This window comes from Cucurbita pepo, chromosome LG16 (genome assembly GCF_002806865.2).
Source record: "Cucurbita pepo subsp. pepo cultivar mu-cu-16 chromosome LG16, ASM280686v2, whole genome shotgun sequence".
Classification (NCBI taxonomy): domain Eukaryota; kingdom Viridiplantae; phylum Streptophyta; class Magnoliopsida; order Cucurbitales; family Cucurbitaceae; genus Cucurbita; species Cucurbita pepo.
The window spans coordinates 8,421,525-8,439,849 of NC_036653.1; the positions used below are offsets into that span (position 1 = coordinate 8,421,525).

Below are 18,325 nucleotides of genomic sequence, written 5' to 3' on the forward strand. Positions count from 1 at the left end.
TAAATTGTGTAGACCCAAACTAAATCAATCAATGAATCAACCAATTAATTCCCACACCAATCTTCAACTTAAATCATAAATTCTTTACTTTTTTATTATCAAGTTTGTTTTTCTTCCTTTGCCTTCTTCTCATTCGGCCCATCTTCGAAAGCCCAAACTTGCAGTCTTCTTAACCACCATATTCTCTCTCCTTCAGCCCAACATAATCTTCACCTCATTCTAATCTTCACCTCATTATTCTAATCTTCACCTCATTCTAATCTTCACCTCATTCTAATCTTCACCTCATTCTCTCGCTCTCTAGTTTCTTCTAACTACTGTAGTTCAACAAAATTCCTCCACTTGTGCCTTTGCCGATTGCTTGCACGTCAGACTCATACCTCTTATACATATTTACTACAAAGCAGAAGAAAGAGAAAGGGTCAGCGTCAAATGGGCAAATGATCGCCTTGTGCTTGTCGCTGCCGATCCCTCATTCCATTTGTTCTTTACCAACATTTTTAACTCACAAACAGAATATTTGGAGTTTAATTCTCGGAGTGTCCAAAGTAGCTCACAAACTTGCGATTCGGAATTATTCTATTCTTAACTCGTCACCATCGATGAAACTATTTTGCCCATTTGGCACTTATTTAAATCACCCTTTTCGCGGAATACGACAGTCCTCATCAGCTTTCAACTAACCATTTCATATCCATGCTTGTGGGTGGCTGAACATTGTGTATATGAATACCATGATGTTGCCCAAGTTGTGTTGGTAATTCAACAGAGATGTAAGACTCGCTTGATTTGAGAAGTTGGTGTTTGGTGGCTGAAGTGAATATAGTCTGTGACGATGGATACATGCAAATCACTAGAAGATCAGTTCTCTAAGCTTCACCCTTCCCTTCCTTTGAACACTAGGATTGGGATCATAGGAGGTGGTCCAAGTGGCTTGTCAGCTGCTTATGCACTGGCCAAGCTTGGTTACAGTGATGTAACTGTCTTGGAGAAGCATCAGGATGTTGGGGGCATGTGTGAGTCTGTGGAAATTGAAGGTACAAGTTACTTAATACTCGATGCATCATGACATGGTTGTTAATATATGAGATTCAAGTTCACAAACAACTAGCATTCACCCTTGTTACAGGTAAAATATATGATTTGGGAGGTCAAGTTCTTGCTGCAAATAGTGCTCCAACAATCTTTCACCTCGCCCAAGAAACTGGCTCTGAATTGGAAGAGATGGACTCCCATAAGCTAGCCCTCATTCATACTTCAGGGGAATATCAAGACATAGGCGTTGCAGACGATTATACGTCCATTATCTCACTCACCTTAGAACTCCAGGTTAGTTTCCTCTGCTGCTATGACTGGAATCTTTGAATACTAGTATACTTATTTAGTGTTGGAAATTGGAATTCTTCTGTACAGGACAAAGCAAAGGATTCAGGACACATTGGTGTCCATGCTGTGAGTGCATTTGCATCTGACTTAACTCCTGCGTATCTTGAGGCTCATGGACTGACGTCTGTCCCAAAGTCTGTGGCTTATGGTTACACTGCTTCTGGATATGGGTTTCTGCAAGACATGCCTTATGCCTATGTGCATGAGTTCACCCGCACTTCAATGGCAGGTAAAATACGACGCTTCAAAGGTGGGTATGGAGGCCTGTGGAAGAGGATCAGCGAGTCAATTCCAATCAAAGTTCACTGCAACACTGAAGTTGTGTCTGTCAGACGGAGTTTTAAAACTGTAACTCTTCATGTCATGGACAGTGACACAAATCTCACAAGTTTGGAGTTTGATAAGATTATCATCTCTGGTTCATTTCCTTTTAGAAATGGTAGAACGTACAGGCCCTCCACCACAAAATCGTCAGGTTTCGAATGGATTACTTTCAGCTCTCTTTGACCATGTCTCCTTTCTATTCTGTCTTTCCTTTTATAAATAGGTCTATATTGATATTATTTGCAGAAGAAGGAGCTGAGACAATGGATATGAGCCACCTCGAAAAGGAGCTGTTCAGTAAAGTATACACAATTGACTATTACACCACAGTTCTGAAGATAGAAGGCCTAAATCATTTACCGCTTGGTTTTTATTACTTTGGGGAACATATGGACAATCCGGAAACAATTGGATACCCGGTTGCCATGCAGAGATTCTACGCAGACACTGATATTTTCCTGTTCTGGTCTTATGGTAACTCAGCCGACATTACAGGTCCAAAAGTGGCTGAGCTGGCAATCAACACAGTTAAGAAAATGGGGGCAGAAGTTAAGAAGGTGATACTGCAAAGAAGATTTAAATATTTCCCCCATGTTTGTAGCAAAGGTAAGTAAAGTTATCTAAATAATTTTCCACTTCCCAAGATGAGATGCTGATCTGTTGAAGCCTTCGCGCAGATATGGAGGATGGATTCTACAAGAGATTGGAATTGGAGCTACAAGGTTCATTGAATACTTATTACGTAGGAGGGCTTATGGCTTTTGAACTTACAGAGAGAAATTCTTCATATGCCATGACACTCGTATGCAAGCACTTCGCAAACAACTCTTCTCCCATGTTTTCTTATGCTAAGGTGATCCCAATAATGAATGTCAGCTGAATACACAAAAGAAGAAATGTCTATTTTTTTTTTATCTGTACTAAACTGAAACATGTCGCATCTGCAGCCCATGTTTTTCTTACAATCAAAACGAGAAAGGGATGTTAAGGGGTTAGGCGAATTACCAGGAGTGGAGTTTCCCGATTTGAACTCACTGGATGGGTATTTAAGGCACTGGGGTTCACATCATGTCACTCGAGATAGAATACTTTATACTTGGCTTAATGAAGAAGGGTCAGTGTTAGGCCAGCGGACCTACAGAGAGCTTCATCTCAATGCTTCTTGCATTGCTCAAAAGCTGCTATCAAACCCGAAGCCTCCAATAAAACCAGGGGATCGGGTTCTTCTCATATATGTTCCTGGCCTCGACTTCATTGACGCATTCTTTGGATGCTTAAGAGCTAAGATTTTACCAGTTCCAGTTCTTCCACCTGATCCCTTGCAAAGAGGTGGCCAAGCACTTTTGAAAATCGAATACATTGCAAAATCATGCGGTGCAGTCGCAATTCTGTCGACCCTTAGTTATCATTCAGCGGTTAGAGTTGGCAAGGTGAAGAATATGATTGGCTTGATGAGAGAAAATGGAAAGTCTTCAGCTGTGTGGCCTAAACTTCCATGGATGCACACTGATAGTTGGATAAAGAACTTTGCCAATTTGGCTCCAGATGCGATGACTAACCAAGCTGAACCTCACTCAGATGATGTTAGCTTTCTGCAATTTACGTCTGGGTCAACAGGTGATGCAAAAGGAGTCATGATTACGCATGGTGGCCTCATTCATAACGTGAAGTTGATGCGCAGAAGATACAAGAGTACTTCAAGGACAGTACTTGTTAGCTGGCTACCTCAATACCATGACATGGGGCTGATTGGTGGACTTTTCACTGCTCTTGTGAGTGGTGGAACTGCAATCCTTTTTTCTCCAATGACATTTATAAAAAAACCCCTTTTGTGGCTTCATGTTATGAGCACATATAAAGCTACTCATAGTGCAGGTCCCAACTTTGCCTTTGAGTTGGTGGCTCGAAGATTGGAGGCTAACAAGGGCAAGGCTCAGACATATGACCTTTCTTCCATGGTTTTTCTCATGATTGCTGCTGAACCTATTCGGAAAACTACTTTGAAAAAATTTCTTGAGCTCACTAGCCCTTTTGGCCTAACTGAAGAGGTGATGGCTCCAGGTTATGGATTGGCAGAAAACTGTGTATTTGTGAGTTGTGCTTTTGGAGAAGGAATTCCCATCTTCATAGACTGGCAAGGGAGAGTTTGTTGTGGATATGTAGATCAAGGTAATGCAGATATTGACATACGAATAGTCAATCCAGGGACTGGGACGGAGCTTGAAGAAGATGGAAAGGAAGGAGAGATCTGGATCAGTAGTCCGAGTGCGGGAATTGGATATTGGGGAAGGGAAGAACTGAGCCAAGATACTTTCAGAAATGAGCTCCAAAACCATCATGGACGGAGATATACTAGAACTGGCGACTTGGGAAGAGTAATTGATGGGAAGTTATTCATAACTGGAAGAATAAAGGATCTGATCATTGCAGCAGGAAGAAACATCTATCCAGCAGATGTTGAAAAGACAGTTGAGAGCTCATCTGATCTCCTACGCCCAGGTTGTTGTGCAGTCATTGGTGTTCCAGAAGAAATCCTGATGGAAAAGGGTATTCCAGTTCCTGATTGTTCTGACCAAGTTGGTCTGGTTGTGATTGCTGAAGTTAAGGATGGTAAGCCTGTTGCTAAGGATATCATTGACCAAATTCAGAACCGTGTGGCAGAAGAACATGGGGTTAGCGTTGCTTCAGTTAAGTTGATTAAGCCTCGGACCATCAGTAAAACAACATCAGGAAAAATAAAGAGATTTGAATGCCTAAAACAGTTTGTTGATGGAACTCTTAATGTAGTACCAGAAGCAATAAGGCTCAGGAGGAATTTTTTTCGATCCTTCAGTACGGGGACATGTAAGGAGGGAAATACGCCTCGTCCTCAGCTAACAAACCTGTCAAGAGCTTTTGTTCAGCCTTCAGTACAGCCAGGTCCCAGAATAAGTAATAAGGATATTGAAGAGTTTTTGAAAGGGCTGGTATCTGAACTGACAAATATTCCCATTAACAAAATTTGTGCCACAGAAAGCTTATTGTCATATGGAATTGATTCAATTCTGGTGGTTAGGGCAGCCCAGAAGCTTTCTAATTTCCTAGGAGTGCCAGTTGGGGCTGTAGATATTTTCACGGCAACTTGCATTGCAGACTTGGCAAGTATCTCCGAGAATATTTTGACCAAGAATCATGCACAATCAACAAAAAATACAGCCAATCCAACATTTGAAACAACTTGTGCATTGATTGAGATGGAAAAGATTTCCTGGACTCGCCGATTCGGTATCTGGTTTTTCCAACTTCTTGCTCTCATACTTGTTGCTATGATGCTGGCCTTTCCTGCTTATTTATCAATTTCAGCTTTCATTAGTTCCATGCCTATTCTCCACACCTTCACAGATCACATTCCTTTGATGAATTATCTATTACCCTTGACTCTAGCTCCTCTAGCATGGATTCTTTGCATAGTTTCTTCTTGCATGTGCATCTCATTCCTTGGAAATTCGTTTCTAAGACCAAATTATGCTCTCACCCCTGAAGTCTCCATCTGGTCTATGGATTTTGTCAAGTGGTGGGCGTTCTACAAAGCACAAGAGGTTTCTTCTAAAGTTCTAGCTGTGCATTTAAGAGGAACCGTGTTCCTAAAATACTGGTATGAAATGTTTGGAGCAAGGATAGGGTCCTCGGTTATTCTCGATACCATAGGTATCACTGACCCCTCTCTGGTATCTATTGGTGATGGAGTTGTTATTGCAGAAGGGGCTTTGATTCAAAGCCATGAGGTAAAAAATGGAGTCTTGAGTTTTCTTCCAATTAGAATTGGCCAAAATTCTTCAGTGGGACCTTATGCTTCAATCCACAAAGGTGCCATTTTAGGAGAAGAAGTTGAAGTTCCAGCTCTTCAAAAGATTGAAGGCATCGTAACCACTTCAGTTATCGGAAATCTTGAAAAGGTACAGCACATCCTATAGTTGTTCTTGCATCAAATATCAATTTCCATCACGTACCTTTTACTTATCTCTTTTTGTTCTGTTGTCATATAGTTAAGCAGTTCGACATAATTCCATTCTATATTGGATTTCAAGCCTACTTCAATACGTAGTTCTTATCCTACTTTCAGGCTTTGCACAATCAAATAGCTACTTACATTCTGCAATAACCAACTTCTTATCTACGCTAAAATACTGATATAAGCTCCTCTTTGAAATATATATATATCAGCGTAGCAAGCCACAGAGAACTGCAGGCGAAAGACAGGAACTTGTGGCCATTTATCACTTCTTGGGTATCTACTTACTTGGCTTTCTGGGCTCACTTTCTGCAGCTATTGTCTACTAATTCTACATTTGGCTATCTCAAAGCTCTCCTTCACTTCAACATCTTGCATTTATTTGCTTAGTTGGAGCCTTCCACTGGATGCCATTCACTGTAATTGCTTATGCTACCATATTTGCTGAAGTCCCATCAAATGCAACTAGCTTTGCCGTCTTGTTTTCCTCCATGTACTTATTTCACGGCATTATATTTTGCATCCTCACATTTGTTATGAAAAGTCTTCTCACCAACAAGTCTAAAATGGAGCAAAACCCCCTAAAGATTTGGCTTTGCCATCGAATTATCACTGCCAGCCACCTTAGATTTGCTAACCTATTGTCTGGAACAGAAGCCTTCTGCATATACCTGCGCCTTCTAGGAGCAGTAATTGGCAAGCATTGTTCAATCAGAGCCATCAATCCAGTATTGGATCCGGAACTTATTTATATCCGTACTGGTGTTCATCTCGGTGACTTCAGCAGGATTATTTCTGGATTCTATTCCACTGGTGGCCTCTCTCGAGGGAAGATTGAAATACAAGATAATTCTGTTATAGGCAGCCAAAGTATAGTCCTTCCTGGCTCAGTGATCCAAGAAGACGTTATTCTTGGTGCACTCTCGGTTGCCCCAATGAACTCAACGCTCATAAAGGGAGGAGTTTATGTTGGTTCTCGAACTCCAGTCATGATCAAGAATACTATGCACATGTTGGATGAAAGAATAGAAAAGATGGACACGAAATACAAGAAGATAGTTGGCAATCTGTCTGCAAATTTAGCTGCTACAACTTTGAAAGTCAAAACAAGGTACTTCCATCGAATTGGTGTTAGTGGGAAGGGACATTTAAAAATTTATGACAACATAAAAGGTTTACCTGATCACAAGATATTCTCTGCTGGGAAGAGTTACCCTGTGTTCATCAGACATAGCAACAGCTTGAGTGCCGATGATGACGCCAGGGTCGACGCCCGCGGAGCAGCATTGAGAATACTTTCAGATGGATCAGACTCCACCCCACTCCTTGACTTGACATTGAAAACAGGCAATGCATTCTACGCAAGGACAATTGCAGACTTTGCAACATGGCTTGTGTGTGGACTTGCTGCAAGAGAAGAGCATGTCAAGAAAGTACCTCATATCCGTAATGCAGTATGGAATTCTCTTCGTTTAGCCGACTCATATTCAGAGCTACATTATTACTCAAACATATGCCGGCTGTTCCGATTCAAAGATGGACAAGAAATGTATGTGAAATTAAAATTGAGACCTTACGATAGAACAATCAATGAGGATTCTGGTAAGGTTGAGCCGATTGGAATTCTCCCACCAGAGACAGGTGCAATTCCAAGAGCCGATGATGACAAACGGCCGTTGCTGTTTTTGGCCGAAGATTTCCTTAGTCGTGTGAACTCTCCTGGAGGTGTTCGTTACGTTTTTCAGCTTCAAATGCGTCCAGTTCCACAAGATGAGGCTGATCAAGACATCGCACTTGACTGCACCAAACCCTGGGACGAGACTGAGTTTCCATTGATAGACATTGGAGAAATTGAAATCCACCAAAGTCTATCAAAAGAAGAATCTGAAGCACTGGAATTCAACCCCTTTCTCCGATGTGACGAGGTTGACGTCATTTCAGCTACATCAGTCTCCCAGAGTGCTTCAATCGATCATGGCCGTTCACTGATATATGAGATTTGCCAGCATCTGCGAAATGGAAGTCCTCTCCCAGAGGCCTGGAAAATCTTCCTTCAACAATCAGACACAAAAGTAGATCTCTCTGGCTGTCCAGTGGCTGCAGCTTTGAAGGAAAGGGGCAAGGAAAAGGCGGCGCTGGACAGGACTTGGTATCAGAACTTTTGGCTTACATTCTGTCAACCACTATTACAAACAGCTCTGCCTTATTACATCATAGGTTTGGCCACCTTTTTTCCACTGGCTTGTGTTGTGCATCTGAAGGAAGACAAGAAACTTCCATTGCATTGGTTACTTCCATTGATGTGGGTGTCTTCTGGGATTATAGCTGCACTTTGTTGTGTCGTAGCGAAATGGGTTCTTGTGCAGAGGAAGAAAGAAGGGGAATCAATAGGAATTTGGAGCGTACGGATTTTCATGGACACAATATGGCAGGGCATTAAAACAGTGGTGGGAGATTATTTCATGGAAATGACAAGTGGGAGTTTCATATTTGTGGTGATAATGAAGTTGATGGGTTCAGATGTGGATTTGGAGCAAGGGAGTTATGTGGACAGCATGGGAGCCTTGTTGAATCCTGAAATGGTGAAGATCCACAGAGGTGGTAGTGTGGGAAGAGAAGCATTACTATTTGGACACATATATGAAGGAGGAGGGGAAGTCAAGTTCGGAAATATTGAAATTGGAGAAGGTGGCTTTGTGGGTAGCAGAGCAATAGCCATGCCGGGAGTCAGGGTGGAGAGTGAAGCAACTCTTGCACCTCTCTCTTTGGCCATGAAGGAAGAAATCATAAGGGCAAGTTAGATTAGAGTTGTGATATCACCTTTTCTGGGTGATTGAATAATAACAATAAATTGTTGTATGAATATAGATACAAGTAGACAGGTTGCTGGTCTTCACTCTTTGTACTCTTCTTACTCATATATAAAATAAAGGGAACCAAGAAAAAGTGAGGTCACCACTGCTTTTCATATCGCAATCATAGAGATGTTTATGAAACAATGCCACGAACAAAAATGAAGTCGGGTGTAAAAAAAATATTGTTGAGCGTCTTACCACATATGCCCATATTATCGAATAAAAACGCAGAAAGATCAAATAAATAATATGATTCTGAAGAAATGCTATCCCATAGAATCGTACATTCTTTGGGACCAACCTTCTCAACATGCTAAAGGGTTTTTGCCTTAATTTCAGATGTTTCATGTTCTTTGATTAAATTTTATAGATACCCATTTCGTTTCGTAGCCAAATCAGTCTGAATGAAGTGTTTCTAATCAATCATCGCAATGTCGAGGAAGTATTACTCTCATACGTAACGTACTACAGCAATGCCTGCACCCAGATGTAGAAGATTTTGAACTTCCGTGGTGAATACAATGAGCATAATTAGTAACAAAAATTCAAAATTAGCAACAATTCCATCCAATAGGAAAAATGAGTACTGAACTAGCTAGGGGAACAACTCTCTAGGCTAACTTTCTGAGGGTTGGCAAGACCAACATCAGCAAACCAATCTGCAAGCAAATCTAATGCTTGTCCGTTGGAATATCTAGATCCTTAAACATTGGGCTATCGACTCCCACGCCCATCGCATTCAAACCATTATCAACATAAATAACAGCTCCGGTAATGGCAGAAGCCAGAGGTGATGCCAAGAAGGCAGCGGCGTTCCCCACCTCCTCTGTTTTATCGTATTAAAAAAGATACCATTTCAGCATGAATCATAATGGTAAGGTGAAAAAAGGAGCATGTAGAAAAAAATTGATGGAATTTTTACCAGCAGATAATTCTTTCTGCAAAGGTGCATTGACTGATGAGTAGTCAATCATCATGTCAATAAACCCAATTGCTTTTGCAGCTCGACTTCTTAGTGGGCCTGAACACAAGCAGGAAACGAATATTAGAGTAATGACTTCAAGAGATTCCATGGGGAAATTTGCATATAGCAACTTCAGTCATATTATGATTTCCGGAAGGAACACAAAACACACTAACCAATATGACTCGAGAGAAAATCATTTGCCGTCAGCAGATATGCTGCTTTTTCATAAAAATAAAAAAGAAGGGGGGGAAGACAGAAGGGCAGAAAATACCAGCAGATATCGTGTTCACTCTGATTTTGTGCTTTCTTCCAGCTTCAAAAGCAAGTACCTAGAAGAATAGTAATCACATTCCGACATACAACACTCTCAGCCTGGTAAGAAAGAATGGTTCCAGCCCAACAGAAAGAGAGAATAGAGGGAGAAAATCTTACTCGTGTATCACTCTCCAACGCAGCTTTGGCAGAACTCATGCCACCTCCATACCTGAATTAAGAATTCCATCACAATGTTATATAAGTGAAATTTTGATGATACAAACCACCAAACAAACATTATTTATTTATAAGAGAAAACTGTAGCTTAATTAAGAAGAGAAGGCAAAGCATATTTTCTTTGAATATAGGGTTGCCAAGCAAACATGTTACATACATACCCTGGAATGATCCTTTCAGATGCTATGTACGTGAGGGATAATGAAGAACCACCTACAACAAAAACCAAAGTTTTCTTTTAAATATTTTCCTTGCCTCGCGTAACAAGTAACTAGAAAAATAAAAGATATGGCACTCATGTACAAGGTAAAATCGAAAGCCTTTGATGGAAATATTTGAACCTGCCTGGATTAATAATTGGAACAAAATGCTTCAGTAGAGATATATAAGAGTAGCTTGATGCGGATAAAGCTGCTAGATAACCATTCCGAGATGTCTCCAACAGTGGTTTTGTTACCTATTATAAAGAGCATCTTTGTTTCAAGGAAAACAAGCAAGATATGCAAAGCAATTATTGATCTAAACCTAGTAGTAAATACCTCCGGTCCATTAGCAAGGGAATGCACAAGAATATCAATGCTGCCAAAGTCTTGCTTCACAGACTCAGCAACTTCCTGCAAGATGGTTTAAAAGTAGCCAGAGCATTAAAATTGGAAAAATGCAATTATGGAAATTCATCAGATAGATTCAATGAAAAATGACTCCAAGACTTGATCAAATTTTGGCACAGTTGATTCTAGAGACATGCTCGTGCATATAAAACAAAAGACACTTTCTACTTGGCTTTTGGTAAACTTCAAATTCATTCACATGGACAATCTACGATATTGTTCAATATAGCTTTTCTATATAGAAGCATTGGATTGGAAGGGAACTAGTGTGTGTACCTTTACAGTCCAATTTGAGGATCCGGCATACCGTTTATTTGTTTTTATCTGCATGGATGGGAGAAATAAACACGTTTAACACAGAAAATCAGAGCATAAAAGATTTATCTAGTCAATTAGAGATTACTAAATTACATCTTCAGGAACATCTTCAGGGCTGTCGAAAACTGCATCGAGAGGGTATACTTTTGTGATCTCCATAAGAGAACCATCAGGCAGTCTGGAATATCAAACAATCGTTATGAGGGAAATAAAACTTTATTCAAGGATAAAAATAAGAATGATATCTTACACTCGTGATTCATCGAACTTTCCACGTCTGAAGCTGGATTCAAAAATGTTCAAGGCCTAAACAAGAAAATTTTCAAATACTAAACATTGGCATACCAGAGAGCCAAAAAGATTTATGTTTTCCTTGGGTAGAAGTGCAAAAAAGCAATTCATCAACCATCTGAGTTAGCTATTTCACTTACAGGCACCCATGTGCCGACGAGAATTTCAGCACCAGCCGCAGCAAGAGATTTTGCAATTGCCCACCCATATCCATTATCATCAGCTACACCAGCGATAAATGCTCTCTTGCCTACAGATAAGAAAATTAGGTTCGTTGAAAACTTTCATGTTAGTTAATTTTCAAGTATTTCATTTGATGCCTCGTTAAGAGAGAGAAAAAAATAAAAAATAAAAAATACAACCCCAGATGCACGACATGAGAAGTCATGAAGTAATAAAAAACCCAAATTCCCCTTGTACATCAAATGTGACAGGTCTTATATCATAACGGGAATAATAGTTGTTAAAACTATTCATAAAATATAGTTTTTTTTTTTTTTTTTTTTTTTTTTTTTTTTNGAAACCAAGCTTTCCTCGAGAGAAATGGCAGAGGAACGGAAGTGCACAGGAGCATAAAACAAAAAAACCAACCCTCCACAAAAAGGGAGTACAATTCAAAGTACGGTTATTTTAGAGTTTAGCGGGGTGGCGGAAGAATCCACGAGAAGACTGTTAGGAATCACGACTCTCCACAATGGTATGATATTGTCCACTTTGAGCCTAAGCTCTCATCGCTTTGCTTTCGGCTTCTCCAAAAGGCCTCATACCAATGGAGATAGTATTCCTTACTTATAAACCCATGATCTTCCACTAAATTAACCAAATTAACCCATGTGGGACTCACTCCCAATAATCCTCAACAATCCTCTCCTCGAACAAAGTACACTATAAGCCTCCCCTGAGGCTTATGGAGCTCTCGAACAGCCTCCCCTTAATCGAGGCTCGACTCCTTTCTCTAGAGCCCTCGAACAAAGTACACCCTTTGTTCGACACTTTAGTCACTTTTTTACTACACTTTTGAGGCTCACAATTTTTGTTCAATATTTGAGGATTCTATTGTCATGGCTAAGTTAAGGGCATGACTCTGATACCATGTTAGGAATCACCACTCTCCACAATGGTATGATGTTGTCTCTTTGAGCATAAGCTTTCGTGGCTTTGCTTTGGGCTTCCCCAAAAGGCCTCGTACCAATGGAGATAGTATTCCTTACTTATAAACTCATGATCTTCCACTAAATTAACCAATGTGGGACTCACTCCCAATAATCCTCAACAAAGACACTATGGATTACCACAATTTATTAAAGGCAAGCAAACCGAGAAAAAAAAAAAAAAAAAAAAAAAAAAANTGAAAAATAAATCGAGAGAACTCTAACCTCGTAGATCAATTGACAGCCCAGAGACAGGCTTACTATCACTAGCTTCAGCCATTGCTTTGGTTACAGTTTTCTCATTTTTACCAGAAGACGAGACAAACTTCCGGTAGAAAAATGGCGATGATGATATGTTGCTAGAACTCGAAAGCTTAGCCCATGATGATGCTTTAGAACTGCTGCTAACAGTTGTTCCACATGGCTTCAAGCCTTTCCTAGACTGCAATTGGCAGTATCTTAGTGTTGCTATCTGAAGGTTAGAAGCTGCTGCCGCCATCTTCAGGAAATAGTATCTCGCAGAAGAGAATCGAGATCTGCCCAATTTAACCACGGGAACAGTAAGGAACTAGGCTTCAAATGTTAAATAAAATACCGTTTCATTAATGTGAAGTTCAATGGAGGAGGGAAAAAATAGTTATCTAACTTGGCTACTTTTTAAGGTCACAATAGACAACTTCAAATAAAATACAGGGGCAAAAAAAAAAAAAATAAATAAAAATAAAAATAAAATAAGAACTCGAGATTCTGGTTATTCATTCTCTGCTTAGCTGTTTAAAACTTGGGGGTTGGAATCCACTAATATGACCAATATTCAAGATCCGAAGCACCAAAATCGCTATAAGAATTGCCAGCTAGTTCAGTTCCAGTTATGTATTAACGGCCCTGATTTATTAGAAAAGGACGAAACCTGTTTATCTCAACATTAAACACTCATTTCCAAACAGGATGACACAAATTTATTATGCCATTGGTTTTTGTAATCCTTAACCAATTATTTGGCACAAGATCCTCCAGGAAAAAATATATTTCCATCGCCATGATAGATAAAATTATCTTCTGAGGAATAACAAAATTATATCGATCAGTTAACAAATGGCGCAAAACAACTAGTCATAGTAATCTAAAACGGACAAGAGACTGGGTCATAGTTTCCAATAAAGAACACCAACATGTAACTACATTACAAAACTCGCATTCGGAAACAGAAATTCCAGAGACTAACAAAATTCGAATAAGAAAACAAAACCCCATAGATCTACCAGTTAGATTGCGCGAAAAACTAAAATGAAACTAAATCGAGTAAAGGTTGAAACAAGCTTCTATTCGTTGGAGCAGTGAAATGCTAATGAAAAATTGGCCACAACACTACAAGAAGAGAAAGGAATTGCTTACATTTTTGTGACAGAGAACGGCAATGTGAATTTGAGAAGTTAAAAAGCAGAGTTTCCGGAAATCCAGAAATAGAATAGAAATGAAATGGGAAAAAGTGGGTTGGAAACGAGAATGGTGAGGTAGAAGCTTATACGGGTTTCGATGATAACAAAGATGGAAAGGGTTGGGGCTTCGACAATGTCGACAGCCGCGAAGTAGATCGCGCGTACACTATGCTCTCAATTTTTTCCCTCTTTTTCGAAGGATCCATATTAAAATGTATTTTACCCAAATACCCCCATCAAAAATTCTCCCACTCTAGTTAACTATTTAATGAATGTTGGCCTAGAGATGGAATCTTTAGTTAGTTCTTTTAAAATAGTAAAGTAATGGATTATTACTCAAAACTATTTAGTTAATTAGTATTGCATATCAGATTTATTGAATTAGATAATTTAGTAAAATATATATTGAGTTAGTAGTGTTGTGGGCTGTTTGGACTTGTGAGGCATAATCGAGATTAGTTCAGATGGGACTAAACCCAAAAGCAAATAAAACTGGACCCAAATGGGCTTTGGACAAGAGATGGATTGCCCAAATCCCCTCCTGTCCAGTATCCATTTGTTTATCTTGTTAGGTATATGAGAATAGATGATCCAAAGAGAGTTTCATTGGTGCTAGAGATAATAAGGAACTACAAACTCAACTAGAACCCTAAACCCTAATAGATAGTGAATAATATAAGGTGGATGTAAGATATAAATAAGCAAGTTACTTAATGAATGAATTCCTTTGAATTAAGTATATGTTTTAGGGTAGGTGGATAAATTTAAATGGAACTTAGGATCGGATAATTAAAATTAAAATTAAAGTTTCAGTTAGTAATAAAAAGAAATTAGGTTTTAGAATCAAGAGATGTGCGCATGAGGACAATTTCATTATTGAACGGTAATTAAATCAATTTAATGTAACCGAGCTTGAATTAAAAGAAAGAAACGGATGAAGACAGAAATCAAATTCTTAAATAAAAAACAAAATTTTGAAATCTACAATAATTTAACAAGTGACACCTAGCTCTTGCCATGCGTTACTTGAAAAGAACCCGAGGCAATGCCCGGCGTTCAAGAACAAGGCTCCCTCCGCTGTTCTCTTGCTACCCGTGGTTGTTCTCTGCTGCCACTGCTTCCTTATTCATTATTTCCTTTCTATACCTTATGCCGCAGGCGTTGCAAAGGCTCTGAAATATTAATCCACCATCCACTATATTACAACCATTATCCTTCTCAATTCACCACTTTCTATTTTAACATCTTAATTAATTTCGTACCTTAGGACCAAGAGGGCCTTTACGCCACATGGGCGTGAAATTGGTGTTGCAATTGTAGTTGGTGCACCTCCTCTCGACCTCGTTGCAGGCAGAAACTCGGCGCCGTTGCAAACCTCTCCGCCGGCCGCCGCCGGAGGAAGCTTCCGCTTCATGATCATCTGTTTTTCTACAAGCAGGGTTGAGGAGTGTGTACTGGTCATTATTGTAATTTTGAAGAGGAAGATTGGCCATGCTATTTGCAGTGCTGCCAATGGTCTTCGCTGGATAAGTGTTGCAGTATAAACTTGGATGAAGCTGCCCAAAGTTGTTTGACTTGAGAACATAGGTTTTCAGCTCTTTTGACCATACAATTTGGTGAGGGTTGTAATTCGCCTCACTCATCATCTCACCACTTCTGCCACCGGAAGACGCCAACCCATGATTATTGTTCACCATCACCTGTTTGAGTTTTGGTTTAATATCATTGGATTAATCGGTGATACATCCGATTTGAATTTCCACACATTTCCATATCAGAACTATACATCCTTAATCATCATATATGCATATGTATATCACATTGACATTAAAGCTTCAAATTCCTAACTCTAAAATGGAAAGAAGAAGAAAATCTGGAAACACTAGGATGGAAGGCTAATTAATATTAAGATCGTGTACACACTAGTGATTATTAAATTTAGTCAAATCACGCCTCAATTGAAAAAACCCTAATCAAGATTAGGCAGAGACAGCACAATAATCAGTTTTGAAAAAGTTGTTTGGAATTTTGATTGAGATCTGCAAAAGCTGATATTTGATCTAATCAAGCAAAAGAGATTGGGGTTTGGTTTGAAAATAAGGCAGGAGAGAAGCAAACCTGGTGAGGTTGAAGCGCATGATGGTTGATACTGTGAATAGGAGCGGAGAAAAATGGTTTAGAATGATCAATATCAGGACGTTCACCGGCATTGGCATTGGCATTGGCATTGGCATTGGCATTGGCATTGGCACTGGCATTGGCGTTGCCGCTGTCATTGCCATTGGGGAAGCCAAGTCGGAGTGTCAAATCCACCTGACTTTCTGAGTGAAACCGAGGAAGATCATGTTCTTGGGTTTTCATTTGAGACATCGGACGCCAAATATGAGGCTCCATTTTGTTGTTGGGGAGATGAAGAAAAAGTTAGTTAAAATGCGAGCGCATACATAGACTGGGTTCATATTTGTGTATGTGTGTGTGTGTATATATATATTCACCTGGGGCGCCGATTGGGGAGAGAGGAAAGGATTAATCATATGGGTGCATGACAATCTTAAAAACCGATGTATTGACAAGCTGGAAGGATGATAATTAAAGTAGAAAAGGACAAAGTGGGGTTTTAAGAAGAGACAAGAAGGGAAATCATGGGTGTAGCTAGACACCGAGAGACAGAGTTGAATGGAAAATGTTAATTATATTGTGAACGCGAAGAAATTTTAAATTAAGAGGAAGATCAGAAAAGACACTAAGAGAAGGAGGAATAGAAGCATGAGGGTGTGTGTGTGTACACGGAAAAAGAGGGAGGAAATGATTGGTCCCTATGTGTGCATGTCTGAAGCTGTGGTTTGAAACATTGGTTGAAAATTCCACGTGTTGGGAATAGGGGGATTTGGTGAAGGAGAGGGACAGGGTGGAAGCGATTAGATTTTGAAGTTAAATTATGAGAGTTAGGGAAGGAGTGAGCGTGGTTTGAACAAAACTGGGCTGTATCCACTTATAGTTTCCTTCACTTTTGGCAACCTTATTATTAACCTTTGTCTTCTTCTCCATCACACGAGATCCCTTCCTTTCCTTCCTCTTTATCCAAGTAAGTAATTGCTATCATTTTATTTATTCCCCCTCCTCTCTTTCTCCATATCTGCCTTGCATCAATCAATTCTTCCAACCTTTTTCCGATTCATATCCTCCTTCACATTTACCCATATACGTTACCCACCCTCAATATTCCCTTTTCTTTTTCACCTCAACTTCCCCAACCTAGACTAAACCTAAATTTATTAGTGGAAGATATATATACTTTATATCATTTAAACAATATGCTAAAATTGAACAATATCATACCATTGTGGAGAGTTAAGTGTCGAACAAATTGTGTACTTTGTTTGAGAGTTCTAGAGAAGGAGTCGAGCCTCTATGAAAGGGAGGCTATTTGAGGGCGTCCTTTGTTCGAGGGTAGGATTGTTGGAATATATCTCTATTGGTACGAGACTTTTGGGATAAATCAAAAGCAAAACCATAAAAGCTTATGCATAAAGTGGATAATATCATATGATTGTGGAGAATCTTTATTTAAAGAAAAATTAGAAAAAGGTAAACATATGTGTAGTATGTATACATGAAGCTGATGTATGCTTCATATGCTGATGTATGTATGTAGGAAGCTCAAAAATGGAATATCTGTTGGAGGATAAGGAAAGGAGTGATGGTATAAAAATCTATGGGCCATTGAGTTTGAAGTTCCACAGGATTCGTCTGGTGAGGGAAGATTCACGTGCGAAGCCCAAACGCAAGCAGCCGCTCACTGCTGGGTCAATCAAGAATATTTGACGAGTGTTTGGTGCAGTTCCCATGCCACCATAAAAAGCTTGGGGCATAGCTGCCACGTTTCACAGCAAGCCAAGAAAATCAATGCCGCCCCAAATTTAACTAATTTACATTTTGTCTTCTCTTAAAACTCCAGAAGTTACTCTTAAATGATGTCACTAGCTATACCAGGCGGTTCCGTTTATGTAAATATAATTCACTTTTCGAATTTGTATTCTTAAGGTCTTGTTACTTAATTACCCCTATTTCCATTGGCAAGTCATTAGTGACAAAGCACTCTCCAACAGCATGGAATATTGAATAAGCTTGTCCTACTGGCAAAGCACTATCGGCTCACATGCAGCTTGTAGTCAGCTCAACTCCAATTCAGTTCACTAACATTTTCTAGTTGGCATGGGTCATTTTGGTGTGTTCTGGACCAAATTAACCCTAATTTTGGATGGTACAAGTAAGTTAAACTCTCCTTTGGGTAGCTTTTCATTATAGGGTAATCAAATATGGTTAGGTTTGAATTGATGTGACGATCAACTAAACAAAATATAAGAATATTGAATTGAGCCGATGACAATAAATGTTTTACTATTGAAATACCTAAAAGTTAGATTAGATGAGCTTTTTGATGCATGAATAACAAGTATCTATTATGTGTTCTTGAATTAGTCATATTTTATTTGATAT

The 18,325-nt window shown here is 39.4% G+C and overlaps 4 protein-coding genes across 5 annotated transcripts; 2 read left to right on the forward strand and 2 right to left on the reverse strand.

The window, feature by feature from the left end:
- Window positions 1-267: 267 nt before the first annotated feature.
- Window positions 268-6,052, forward strand: LOC111777474. Of its 2 annotated transcripts, none has more exons than XM_023657097.1 (7): window positions 268-1,037; window positions 1,130-1,329; window positions 1,414-1,861; window positions 1,957-2,316; window positions 2,388-2,563; window positions 2,658-5,645; window positions 5,914-6,052. In XM_023657097.1, the coding sequence occupies exons 1-7, from the start codon at window positions 836-838 to the stop codon at window positions 6,028-6,030; spliced, it is 4,491 nt and encodes a 1,496-aa protein (XP_023512865.1). In that variant the 5' UTR covers window positions 268-835; the 3' UTR covers window positions 6,031-6,052. The 2 variants fall into 2 exon arrangements, with proteins under 2 accessions (XP_023512865.1, XP_023512866.1); XM_023657098.1 differs by lacking the exon at window positions 5,914-6,052 and adding an exon at window positions 5,736-5,820.
- Window positions 6,053-6,083: 31 nt separating this feature from the next.
- LOC111777475 lies at window positions 6,084-8,648 on the forward strand. The gene has a single exon (XM_023657099.1). It carries the CDS (start codon window positions 6,109-6,111, stop codon window positions 8,500-8,502), a length of 2,394 nt encoding a protein of 797 aa, XP_023512867.1. The 5' UTR covers window positions 6,084-6,108; the 3' UTR covers window positions 8,503-8,648.
- A 297-nt stretch (window positions 8,649-8,945) lies between these two features.
- Window positions 8,946-14,001, reverse strand: LOC111777869 (enoyl-[acyl-carrier-protein] reductase [NADH], chloroplastic-like). The gene is made up of 13 exons (XM_023657597.1): window positions 13,782-14,001; window positions 12,612-12,922; window positions 11,376-11,485; window positions 11,195-11,250; window positions 11,038-11,122; window positions 10,903-10,950; window positions 10,555-10,629; window positions 10,361-10,472; window positions 10,177-10,228; window positions 9,956-10,007; window positions 9,795-9,852; window positions 9,479-9,577; window positions 8,946-9,382 (listed from the first exon to the last, which is right to left on the reverse strand). The coding sequence occupies exons 2-13, from the start codon at window positions 12,883-12,885 to the stop codon at window positions 9,228-9,230; spliced, it is 1,176 nt and encodes a 391-aa protein (XP_023513365.1). The 5' UTR covers window positions 12,886-12,922; window positions 13,782-14,001; the 3' UTR covers window positions 8,946-9,227.
- A 751-nt stretch (window positions 14,002-14,752) lies between these two features.
- Window positions 14,753-16,259, reverse strand: LOC111777807 (putative GATA transcription factor 22). Its single transcript, XM_023657527.1, has 3 exons — window positions 15,944-16,259; window positions 15,088-15,525; window positions 14,753-14,997 (listed from the first exon to the last, which is right to left on the reverse strand). Exons 1-3 carry the CDS (start codon window positions 16,217-16,219, stop codon window positions 14,914-14,916), a joined length of 798 nt encoding a protein of 265 aa, XP_023513295.1. The 5' UTR covers window positions 16,220-16,259; the 3' UTR covers window positions 14,753-14,913.
- Window positions 16,260-18,325: the final 2,066 nt, after the last annotated feature.